This window comes from Bos indicus x Bos taurus, chromosome 4, assembly GCF_003369695.1.
Source record: "Bos indicus x Bos taurus breed Angus x Brahman F1 hybrid chromosome 4, Bos_hybrid_MaternalHap_v2.0, whole genome shotgun sequence".
In the NCBI taxonomy this organism is placed as follows: Eukaryota; Metazoa; Chordata; class Mammalia; order Artiodactyla; family Bovidae; genus Bos; species Bos indicus x Bos taurus.
Window position 1 is genome coordinate 32796504 of NC_040079.1, and position 12996 is coordinate 32809499.

General features: G+C 36.5%; 1 protein-coding gene across 16 annotated transcripts in view; it reads left to right on the top strand.

The window, feature by feature from the left end:
- CADPS2 (calcium dependent secretion activator 2) overlaps window positions 1-12996 on the top strand; it is a 577723-nt gene that overhangs the window by 389087 nt on the left and 175640 nt on the right. For 10 of the 16 annotated variants that reach the window (XM_027539120.1, XM_027539121.1, XM_027539127.1 and 7 more), the window contains 3 exons: window positions 3480-3588; window positions 4847-5047; window positions 8942-8950. In XM_027539120.1, the coding sequence (XP_027394921.1) occupies window positions 3480-3588; window positions 4847-5047; window positions 8942-8950 (319 nt within the window). The remainder of the gene's footprint in view (window positions 1-3479; window positions 3589-4846; window positions 5048-8941; window positions 8951-12996) is intronic. The other 6 variants (XM_027539134.1, XM_027539132.1, XM_027539123.1 and 3 more) reach the window with 1 other exon arrangement.

The following is a 12996-nucleotide window of genomic DNA, read 5'->3' on the forward strand; positions in this document are numbered from 1 at the left end:
ATCCCCTGGAAGAGGGCATGGCAACCCACTCCAGTATTCTTGCCTAGAGAATCCCATGGACAGAGCAGCCTGGCAGGCTATAGTCCAAGGGGTCGCAATGAGTCGGACATGACTGAACAGCTAAGCGCACAGAGCACAGCTTGTTATTTGGCAATACAGTTGTTTGTAAGTTCCAGAATGTGAATTCTAATGTGATACATTGGAAGGACTGCTTACTAGATTGTAGAGACTTGTGTTCTCCATTCCAGATAGCGTTCTCTTTCTGGGTGACCTTAGGAAAATCAGTTTCCACATCTGTGAACTTTGTAGTTAAAATCGCACTCTCAAGGGCTCATACATAACCCTCATCCCTCAATAGCAGTATGTTTCAGAGAATAATCTTTTGTTTCCTTTTCGGTGAAGCTTAGCTCTGGGAGTAGCTACTTGATTTAGTGAGAAATCATAGTCTCTAGTTTCCAATGTATTATTTTAAAATCCTTACTACATAATTGAAACCTGTAATTCTAGCAAATGTAACAATATTTTGTTCCCTTGGTCAATTTTTACTGATTAAATAAATACCTTGTAGAATGTTATGACAGTACTCTCAAAAAGTAAATCTGTAATGTTGAAAAATACAACAACCGTATGTGTTATTATATAATATGTATCTGATACACATGTAAATAATATTTGGAATTTGTAATGAAGTTATACATTTTATTATGTTCCTTTACAGCTTTGAAGCTGCTTATTGTTTTTTGTTTGAAACAGCTTTCAGTTTGCAGTACATTTTATTATAGTGGTCTCTTTTCTTGAAGTAGAAATGCATGAAATATAGAAAGATACCATTACTTATATGAACCACATGTTTTTGAGAAGGTTAAGAATTTCTTTTAAAATGTGAATAATCACTCCCTAAATAGTTGTTTCCTAAATTATTTTTTGCTTTATTATTTGTTGTTTCATTTTATTTTTCCTGAATTTTCTTAGCATTTTGATGACCTTATGGTGAGAAACTAAATTTAGTGATCTATAAGTTCAGTTCAGTTCAGTTGCTCAGTTGTGTTCGACTCTTTGCGACCCCATGAACTGCAGCACGCCAGGCCTCCCTGTCCATCACCAGCTCCCAGAGTCCACGCAAAGCCATGTCCATCGAGTCGGTGATGCCATCCAACCATCTCATCATCTGTCATCTCCTTCTCCTCCTGCCTTCAATCTTTCCCAGCATCAGGGTCTTTTCCAATAAGTCAGCTCTTCGCATCAGGTGGCCAAAGTATTGGAGTTTCAGCTTCAACATCAGTCCTTCCAATGAACACCCAGGACTGATCTCCTTTAGGATGGACTGATTGGATCTCCTTACAGTCCTTGAAGTGATAATGATGCAGGTCACACTGGGCCACATTGAACTGCTCACCATGTGTCAGAAACCCAGGCCCAGAGTTAATCAGGCAGAGCCCGGGGAGATGGTGACATATATTAATGTAGAAAAATGTTTTTTATTTTTTATGGAGGTTGAATAGATGATTTTTATGGATAGATCACCTTGGCAGAGTCGATAAGTCCTACATTTCTTCTTCTGAAATGTACTTCCAGTTGTGGTTACAATACGTTCTATGACATTAGTCTATCAAGGAGTGGGTCAGTTCTTGGCTGCAATCACTATCTGCAGCAATCTTGGAGCCCAGAAAAATTAAGTCAGCCACTGTTTCCCCATCTGTTTCCCATGAACTGATGGGACCGGATGCCATGATCTTCATTTTCTGAATGTTGAGTTTTAAGCCAACTTTTTCACTCTTCTCTTTCACTTTCATCAAGAGGCTCTTTAGTTCTTCTTCACTTTCTGCCATAAGGGTGGTGTCATCTGCATATCTGAGGTTATTGATATTTCTCCCAGCAATCTTGATTCCAGCTTGTGCTTCCTCCAGCCCAGCATTTCTCATGGTGTACTCTGCATAGAAGTAAAATAAGCAGGGTGACAATATCAGCCTTGACGTACTCCTTTTCCTATTTGGAACCATTCTGTTGTTCCATGTCCAGTTCTAACTGTTGCTTCCTGACCTGCACACAGATTTCTCAAGAGGCAGGTCAGATGGTCTGGTATTCTCATCTTTTTCAGAATTGTCAACAATCCTAGAGTAGCAAGAACCATAAGTGTCTCAAGTTATTAGATTCACTATTCCCAAACCTAGCTTTGGGTGTTTTCCCAAATTAGAAAAAGTCATCTTATAAAGTAATTCATATTCTTTGAGAAAAACTATAAACAGTGATGGAGAAGGAAACTGCAACCCACTCCAGTACTCTTCCCTGGAAAATCCCATGGAAGGAAGAACCTGGTAGGCTACAGTCCTTGGGGTCACAAAGAGTCGGACACAACTCATAAACACTGAAAAAAAAAAAACTTTAAATGACCTATAATTGTACTCTGCAATAATAACTACCGTTCATATGTATGAATAGTGTTTACCAAAAAAAGTGCACTCTACATTTTCTTAAATCTTCTCTTTATGTTGTAATACATATTAGAAATAGTAAAGAATTGTGCTGCTAGGGACATCAGGATGCATGTATCCTTTTGAATTAGTGGGGTTTTTTTTTCCCATATATATACCCAAGAGTGGAATTTCGGGTCACATGGTAGTTCTAACGTTAGTTTTCTGTGAATCCTCCATGCTGTTTTCCATGGTGACTACACCAGCAACAGTGTAGAAGAGTTCCTCTTCTTCACATCCTCTCTAACATTTGTTGTTTGTGATCTTTTTGATACTAGCCATTCTGACAGGTGTGAAGTGATACCTCATTGTGGTTTTGTTTTGCAGTTCCCTATTAACTAGAGGTATTGAGCATCTTTTCTTGTGCCCATTGGCCATCTCTATGTCTTCTCTGGAAAAATGTCTATTCAAGTCTTCTGGCCATGTTTTTAATACATGGTTTTTTGATACTCAGTTGTATGAGCTATTTATATATGTCAGATATAAATCCCTTATTGGTCATTTGCAAATATCTTCTTCTGTTCACTAGGTTGTCTTCATTTCATGTTGATAGATGGTTTCCTTTGCTGTGCGAAACCTTGTAAGTTTAATTAGGTCCCATTTGCTTATTTTTGCTTTCATTTCTTTTGCTCTAGGAGATAGATCTGAAAAATATATTGCTATGGTTTATATCAAAGGGTATTCTGCTTGTGTTTTCCTCTAAAAGTTTTATGGTCCCCAACTTATATTTAATATGACTATTTTTTAATGGCTCTTCTGTTAATAGTTCATAGAATTTTGGCCAGGAGTTCATCAGTTTGGGAAATGCTGGATCATAGGCATAAAAGACCTAACTGTAGATGGATAAACAAAAAGTGCTTTCATCTCTGAGCAAGGTTTTAAAAAATGCTAACATTTAATAACATATGCAAATTTTATGTTATGGTTTTAAACTTGGGCAGTCTTCTGATAAAAAAACTAAAAGATAAATTTCATGCAACCAATATGTAAACTTTTTTTCTCATGCAGGTTAGCCAATACACCTTTGCTATGTGCAGTTATAGAGAAAAAAAGTCTGAGCCACAAGAATTAATGCAGCTTGAAGGATACACTGTGGATTACACAGATCCCCACCCAGGTAATTCCTAGTTGAATCACTTGTCATGCCTCTCCTATATTCATGAAATTCTCATAAATATCCTGTGTCTATTTTCCATTCAAACTCCATTCCATAAATGGAACATATTTCATTCATATACCTAGCTAGATAAGACTTGATGGGATTTAAATTATATCTTTATGAGGCTACTTAGTTTTAGCCATAACTCACCATCTCTGTTAACTTAGTGAAAGGATGAAATATCTGAAAGATACTATAATATGGAAATTATAGGATAAGTATCAGCAGTGCTTGCAGAAACTTCTTTACTGAAAAGCAAAAAGGTACAAGAGACAGAAATGGGCAAAGAAATGGCTAATGAATTACTACCATATATTATATTCTACTAATTTTCTCCCCAACAATGGATACTTATATTTCTCTCTCTCCCTCCTAATGTATTAATGCTTGGTATAGTACTGGATACTCAGTGTCTGAGATTAGTGAGCGAGTGAGTAAATGAATGATTATGTGGAGATTAATAAAATTAACCAGCAAGGTAAAGAAATATATGGATTTCCCTGGTGTCTTAATGCTAAAGAATCCATCTGCCAATGAAGAAGACGCAGGTTTGATCTCTGGGTCAGGAAGATCACCTGGAGAAAGAAATGGAAACCCACTCCAGTATTTTTGCCTGGGAAAATCCCATGAGTAGAGGAGTGGGCTACAGTCATGGGGTCACAAGAGTCGGACATGACTTCACAACTAAACAACAAAAAAGAAATATATGTATCTGCTAATAAATAGAATAAGAAATTAATATAGAGAGATGAAAAAAGAGTCAGTGATTATATCCACTAATAAATCACTTAAAATCCAAAAGATCTTCCCTGTAAAAGAGTTTTGTAAAAGTAAAATACTGTACAATGCAAATATCATTTTAGTCTTAGCTGTATTGTTTTCATATATGTCTTCTACATATAGAATGAGAAATGTGCTAACAGATAAGGAGTGTCTTCTCTGGCATGAAATACCAGACTTTGCTATGCATTCTTGTGTGTGTTGCAGAACTCTGCTGTGTTATGAACTGTTTCCTAGGCTATTTTTAATTTCCAAAGTGATATGGAAGTATAAATCTTTCTCATATCATTTTCCCTTCAATTCTTCAATTGTGGATATGATTCAAAGGCATTGAGCTGCAAATAGCAGATCAGTTCTTTTCCATGAGACCATTTAATGAAAGAGGCTAAAATCTGCCAACTGTGTGAATTTTTAACAATTTTTTTTTCCTCCACAGGCCTTCAGGGTGGACATATGTTCTTCAATGCTGTTAAAGAAGGAGACACTGTAATATTTGCCAGTGATGATGAACAGGATAGAATACTGTGGGTTCAAGCCATGTACAGGGCCACTGGACAGTCATATAAACCTATTCCTGCAATTCAAGCCCAGAAGCTGAATCCTAAAGGAGGAAGTCTCCATGCAGATGCTCAACTTTGTAAGTTTTGTTGAAAAATAATTTGATTATCAATTAATAACCTTAATAAGATATAAAATTGTCTGAGTCAAATTTGCTCAGTATTATAGTTTGCATCATTACCTGATTCCTAATTGAATAAAAATAGTTCATTTTAGTAGTCATAGAATAAGTTATCTAGCTTTTCACACAAACCTGGAGTAAATGGTGCGTGTGGTTTTCAGTCATGAATTTGCCAGGCCTTGGGGTATCTCTGGGAATCTCAAAAGCATAAGAGAAATTTTATTTAAACTTAATGTAATTTTAACTTATATGTTCTATTGAAATGGGAAGCATATTGCAAAATCAAATTGGCGTTGCTAAGATTCCAGAACACCGAAACAATGAACTGTCACTTTTTAGAGTTGTTCTTAACAAACCAAGAGAATACCAGGCCTATTTTCTGATGTAAGTCAGGAAAACAAAAGTCATCAAGGCAACTTTATTTTTCTAAATACCTTTATATCCATGTCACTTTCTGTATGCTAATTTAAATCATTAAGAACTAAATTATTCATTTTAATTTGCAAGTAATTAATTGCAAATTATGTAATAATGATAGAAACATTTTCAAACATAGCTTTAGTAATCATTAAACCAAATGTTTTAACTTCTTATACTCCTTTCCAAAACTTCTCTGTTTTCTCCTGTAATGTAATAAATCAGTTTGTCTTTAACTGTAAGCTTAAATCGTGACTTTTCACTCAACACCTTTCATTCTCAAGCTTCATCTCCAGGGGAACAACATTCTGACTTCTCTTACTTTTCATGCATCAAATAACTACTACCTGTTCTGCTTAGACACCGATTAGTATTACATTTAGACATCTTAAACAAAGGCACTTTAGGCCAAATAAAGATGGGATATAAGCTCAACCCGTCTCCTGCATGCTTTAGACTTCTTAGCATACACCTTCAAACTTACCTGATCCATCTTCAAGCGATTATGGTACTTCATAATGTACATGGACCTCACAACTGTAGACTTCTGTATCTCCCTTCCTGGCTCCTGTACAATTCTGGTCATGCATCTTACTTCTACAAATGTTATAAATCCCACAATGCATTGATATTATTATTATGCCTGGAACAGTCAATTACCTTCTAAAGAAATGTAAATAATAAGAGAAAATATTATATACTCAAACATGTAGTTACCATTCCTAGCAGTCTTTATTCACTTACTGAAACATTACACGTCCTGAAGGATGTCCTTTGACTTTTCTTGCAGTACGTGCGTAGCTTTTAGCTTTTTTATGTATGAAAATGTCTTCATTTTACCTTCATTTTTGAAAGATGCTTTTCTTTCAGTTCTTTAAAGACTTTGCTCTGCTCTCTGCTAACTTGGTTTTTTTCTTCCCTGATGAAAAATTTTGCTATTATTTTTGTTTCTTCCTCTGTACATAATGTGTGTTGTGGTTTGTTCCCCACCCCCCTCTCAAGCTGCTTTAAAACCTTTCGCTTAAACACTGGTTTTGAGCAATTTAATGATGATGTACTTTGGTGTAATTTTCTTCACAAAAATATTCTTGAGTTTTATTCTAAGACATAGTTAAATTACTCAAAAGTAATTTAATCCTTTCAGGTTTAGTGTTTAAGTGGAGCCAAATAACATCTAGTCTGGGCTCTCCTGGTGGCTCAGTGGGTGAAGAAATCTGCCTGCAATGCAGGGGACCCAAGTTTGATCCCTGGGTTGGGAAGATCCCCTGGAGAAGGAAATGGCAACCCACTCCAATATTCTTGCTGGGAAATCCTATGAACAGAGGAGCCTGGAGGGCTGCAGTCCATGGAGTCACAAGTGTTGGACACGACTTAGTGACTAAAACACTACCACCTGGGTGCCAACTGATGAGCAGTGAAAATTGAAGTTTTACCTTCTGGCTGTTGGAAACAAGCACTGTTCTAGTCTCTGTGTGCATGTGGGCACTGTCCCCTCTAATCCTTTGAGGATTCTTCCTCATCCTCATATTGTTGCCTCCATTGAGTGATGTGGTCAGTATTCATTTGAATACGGAGTGGGGTAGGGGGAAGAAACAATAAACTTTCCTGCAAATTTCAGCAGCCTTGACCTTCCTGAACTGTCAGCTCCCATCTTCTCAGCCCAGAGACACCCTTAGCTCTCCCTGAGTTCTTCTTCCCAGAGCCACCGCTTTGAAAGTTTCTCCGGGTATTAATCTGAGGCAGCTAAAAGGCTCATCTCATTGGTTTCCCCGCCTCTCAGAAATTACTCTGCTATGTTGCCGGATATCCAAAATTTTGAGAACTTTCTTAAAAGTATTTTTAATGATTTTTTCTTTAGTTGTTTCAGGTAGGAGGGTTAATCTGCTTTTAATTACACTGTTTTGACCATAAGCAGAGTAATTGTTTTCTTTGTTAGAGCAGTATTTCTCAGCAAGACTGTCATTTTGGGCTAGATAATTCTTTGTTTCAGGGGTTGGAGGGGAAGGCTGTCCTGTGTATTATGGGATGATTAGTAGTCTTCCTGTCTCCTACCCACTAGATCCCTGTAATAATTGACTCCACTGTCCCAGGTCTAACGACCAAAATTTTCTCTGCTGCTGCTGCTAAGCTGCTTCAGTTGTGTCCGACTCTGTGCGACCCCATAGAAGGCAGCCCACCAGGCTCCCCCGTCCCTGGGGTTCTCCAGGCAAGAACACTAGAGTGGGTTGCCATTTCCTTCTCCAATGCATGAAAGTGAAAAGTGAAAGTGAAGTCGCTCAGTCGTGTCCAACTCTTCACGGCCCCATGGACTGCAGCCTACAAGGCTCCTCCGTCCATGGGATTTTCCAGGCTAGAGTACTGGAGTGGGGTGCCATTGCCTTCTCCAAATTTTCTCTAGATGTTGTCAAATGTTCCAGGGGACAGAGACAAAGGTGGGGAAGGTTACCACCATTTAAGAACTGCCAAGTTGCATTGACTTGGAAATTATTTTTATGAAAATGTCTCCCTAATTCACTTGTGTTCCAGTATTTTTTCCTTCACATCTTGAGTATAAGGAATACCCAAGACATATACTGGTGTTATAAAGGATGTTGTTGTTCAGTAGTGAAGTCATGTCTAACTATCTTGCAACCCCATGGACTGTAGCCCGCCAGGCTCCTCTCTTCATGGGATTTCCCAGGCAAGAATCCTGGAGTGGTTTGCCCTTTCCTTCTCCAGGGGATCTTCCAAACCCAGGAATCAAATCTATGTCTCCTGCATTGGCAGGTGAATTCTTTAGCACAGAGCTACCAGGGAAGCCCGTATTATAAAGGATATCATCCATCTTACACAAAGTGGAAAGAGAAGTGGTTGGGAAGCACTGGGTCAAGAACATTAAAATCATGACTTCCTGATATGGATTTAATAAAAGATCTGATAATCAGTTTAGTAAGAGAGCCATATAATGTCTTCCCAGCAAAATCTTTCCATTGGATAGCAATGTACTATGAAGGCAGTGTTGATCAGCCTAAGTGGAACTGAATTTTTTAGCCCCTTGATTAACTTGCTTTAAAAAAGCTAAATTTGTTCTAAAAATCCAAACTGTTCCAGTTGTGTTGAGGTTTTTTTTTTATTTACTCACAGACCCTGATGGTTTATCTTTAAAATGAAAGGAAAGAAGAAAGAAAACTGTATTTCTGTCTCATCTAAATGAGATACTGACCATGACCTTTATCATAGATGCCATTGAACTGATCCAGAGAGTAGTTTTGCCTTAATTTTCCTCTCTTCCTTGACCTCCGTATTATTCCTTTCTTTCTTTCTTGATCATCTCTTGGAAAGACAACTTCTAGAGTCATTAGTGGAAACTGAGAAAATGACATAAAATTAAAATGACTAGAAATAAATGTTTCTAACCCATTTAAATATGTTTTTCATTTCTCTGCTGGCCTATAGCTGGTAAGGGTAAGTATTTTTATGACTTTTTTTTGCTTTACCATATTAAAATTTTTATAATGATAAAATTTTTTCAAGTAATATCATGATCTTATTTACAGTATCATGATACTGCTTTCTAGGCAGAACTGGAATATTTACAGTAACCTTGTCACTTAGGAAACAGAAACGCTTATTTTTGCCACAACAGGGAAGTAAAAACAACCTAGTATCTCTCATTCATGTGAGCATAAGGGAAATTGCTATGAAATTGTTACTATAGCTTGCAAAAATGCCCTGTAACATTAAGTGAGAAAATGCTAAATTATATATGTGATATTATTGTCACTGTTAAAATTTTTTTAATATAGGTAGAATTATACCTAAAATATTTACAGTGGATGAGTTTAATTAGAGGGATTGATTGCTAATTCATTGCCTCTGTTTCCTGAATTTTCTTTGAAGAATCTATGTTATAACTTTAAAAAGAAAAGCTCAGTTTTAAATCCAACCATACTGAATGGTTAGGAATAGTCAGAACAAAATAATAATTATCAAATCTAACTTATTAGGAACAACATTATTATCTTTTTTAAAATATAAATAATGGTGTGTATTCATAGATTTATCTGATAAGTGGATGTGTTCTACTTCCCTGTTTCATTGACTTTTAAGATACATGGAAATTCTAAGGAAAAAAGTGACTTAAAGCAAGGCTGAAGGAATGCTATCCAGGTTTTCTGCTTCAAACTTTGCACTGTCTTTTGCCAAACTGCCAGACATTGTTTGGTTAAACTACCCTTCATTGTTATCCCCCAAAAACAAAAGATTATGCAAGCACCTTTTAAAAAAATTTTACTTTGACTTTGGCACAAACATAATATATTGTGTTTGTTATCTAATACAATACAGTAATAGCTGACTTTCAATAATAAATCAGTGTCAAAAATGAACCTGAGTACTTCCTTTCAATGTTAAGCCAAATTTTTAAAAAATTCTTTAGTCAGATTGTAAGCTTATATTTAATTTTTTAAGCTAATTTCTCCTCACTGACCCTAGTAAGTTAAATTTCACCCTTCACTGGTAAAATATGATGAATAGATTATTTAAAATAAATGTTTACTTTACTATGATTATAGGTCTATATGTGTTGATTAAAATTGCCATCATGTAAAAGTATCATTTGTTATCTGCTGCAGAAAGTAAGACATATAAATCTGTACATTCATTTTTAATGTATTTACCAAAATAGGCCAAAAAATTATTTGATTTAATAATAGAGGTATGAACAGACTCCTCTAGAAACAGTATCTACCAACTTTTTCTCTTAGGTCTTCAGCATAAAACATACAGGAACATACCAACTAGATAAATCTACATAAAATTTTAAAACATTAGCTCTTCCTATTAAAGGCTATATGTGTGCCATAAAAAGGGAAGTGGTAGTTCTTTGTGTCACTTTTAACTTGCTGTGAATCTTCAAGCCAATGAAGGTTGGAAGCTAAAAGGAAAGTTTAATTGGAGTGGGAGGTGGTAAATGGCTACAGGCAAACCCCTAAACACAGGGTAATTCTAAAACAAGTTGTTGTATTTCCAAAGGTTTATTTGCTACTTCGTTTAGCTCAAGATTTTGCAGAAGAGACAAGCTCTCAGCTAGCAGCACCCTCTTATTAGTCCTTTTGGTACCTGGGTCCCAGGCCTGGACCCCTGGGCACAGAAGGGTCTTAAAAGGCAAATGAATGGCCTCCTCCTCTTCTTCTTGCCCTTTCTCCCAACTGTATTTTACCTTCCCTTTGCTCTGTTAATCTCTAATCTCTCTCACACCAGGAACAGCAAAAAAAAAAGAAAAGAAAGGAAAAACATTCAGCATCCTTAAAACTAGTTGCAAAGGAAAGAGAAACATTTCAATTAATTTTTTCCTTTCTCACATTCTGAACTCTGACTTAGGTGCCCTTCCTAGGGTTTGGGTTCACTGTGGTCAGCTCCCACCAAATAGCCCTCCCAGCATAGTGGGATCTGCCAGCTTGCTAATAGACCTCACAGGGTTTTCTATGCTAGCTATTTTCTAGTCAGTGTTAACTGTTTAGATTGATACTGTGAGCCTACTTATTAATCTTTTCTCTTGACGTCCGACAGCTATTAATGAAAAACTTACATTTTCAGATCCCGTTTAAATAAAGCCTCTAACATTTCTTAAATCTATTGCAAATAGTAATCTTTCTCAATTTGAGTTTTATTTATTTTTTTTTTTATTTTCTCCTTTTATTCCAGGGCTCTGTGCCCACTTCAGTAATCTTTCCTTTATCCATCCCTTCTTCACTGAATGTTTTAGGAGCCCACCCCCACCCCACCTCCATAGGAGGCTTCCATGGTGGCTAAGTGGTAAAGAATCTGCCTGCAATGCAGGAACCACAGGAGATCCACTTTTACCACACCTGGTGACAGTACTACCTAAAGACGCTAGAGCATGTATCCAACTGTTACCATAGAAAGTCTCCACCAGTATGCTCATTTACCATGTCTAACATCTGTACTTAGTCCATAGGTTAATCATCACAATTTATGACAGTTTTATAGTACATTGTTTCATCTCATATCTCGTTGGTTTCTTTTGATAATTTCCTTATATTATTTCAGGGGACAAACTAAACTACCTTTGAAGAATTGATTAGTGCCATGAATAACTTTCTGTTTAAGACTAGTTACCATACTTTTGTGTTATGATGAACATTAACTGAAGAGAATCAAGTATAACTCAGTTTTAAAGCAAGCTTTCCAAGCCTTCGATTTGGTTACATAATTGATTGAAAGCATGATTTCCATTTAATCCAATTGATAACTCTGTGTTACCCCCACAGTTAATTGAAGATATGTTATACCAAGAGAAAACTATATGGAAAATATAATTTTATAAAAATAAGAAACTAGATATTTAATACTAGCTAGATCTGCAGATGGTGATTGCAGCCATGAAATTAAAAGATGCTTACTCCTTGGAAGGAAAGTTATGACTAACCTAGACAGCATATTAAAAAGCAGAAACATTACTTTGCCAACAAAGATCAGTCTAGTCAAGGCTATGGTTTTTCCAGTGGTCATGTATGGATGTGAGAGTTGGACTGTGAAGAAAACCGAGCGCCGAAGAATTGATGCTTTTGAACTGTGGTGTTGGAGAAGACTCCTGAGAGTCCCTTGGACTGCAAGGAAATCCAACCAGTCCACTCTAAAGGAGATCAGTCCTGGGTGTTCTTTGGAAGGAATGATGCTAAAGCTGAAACTCCAGTACTTTGGCCACCTCGTCTGAAGACTTGACTCATTGGAAAAAGACTCTGATGCTGGGAGGGATTGGGGGCAGGAGGAGAAGAGGACGACAGAGGATGAGATGGCTGGATGGCGTCACCGACTCGATGGACGTGAGTTTGAGTGAACTCCAGGAGTTGGTGATGGACAGGGAGGCCCGGCGTGCTGCAATTTACGTGGTCGCAAAGAGTCAGACACGACTGAGTGACTTAACTATGAACTAACTACTTTCCTTTTTTACTTTGGTTCATGAGAGAATTTTAAAATGAAATGTTTTCCTACAGAAAGATCAAAACTGTCTCCTTTATAATTTATTTTTATTCATAAATTCAAGAAATATAGTAAAGTAGTACATGGTGAAGTATGTTTGCATAAAATATTTTGAATTGTGCTGATCAGACAGAAGTAAATAGTAAAGTAGAAAAGAAGTAAATACTCAGGGTCTTTACAGCCTGTGTTTGGAAAATGGGATAATCCCTAAGAGAACATTTCCCTTTCATCGAATTTATAGCCCTGGAGGGATTATAAGGTTTTTTTTCTTTTTTTTAATAAAAATTGTAGCAGGTTTGCCTGTATGTTTTTTCACTGTCAATATATAGTCTGTTTGTGGCTTAAATTGTTATTGTAAGTATTATTTTTATTGCTAATAGTATTTGCTAGAAAAGTACTTATCCATTTATGTGTGTAATTTGGAAAAGCTTATCACACTAAATAATATATGAGTTATATTTCATGAGAAAAATACTTCATAAATTCATTTTTGAAAATAATTACAG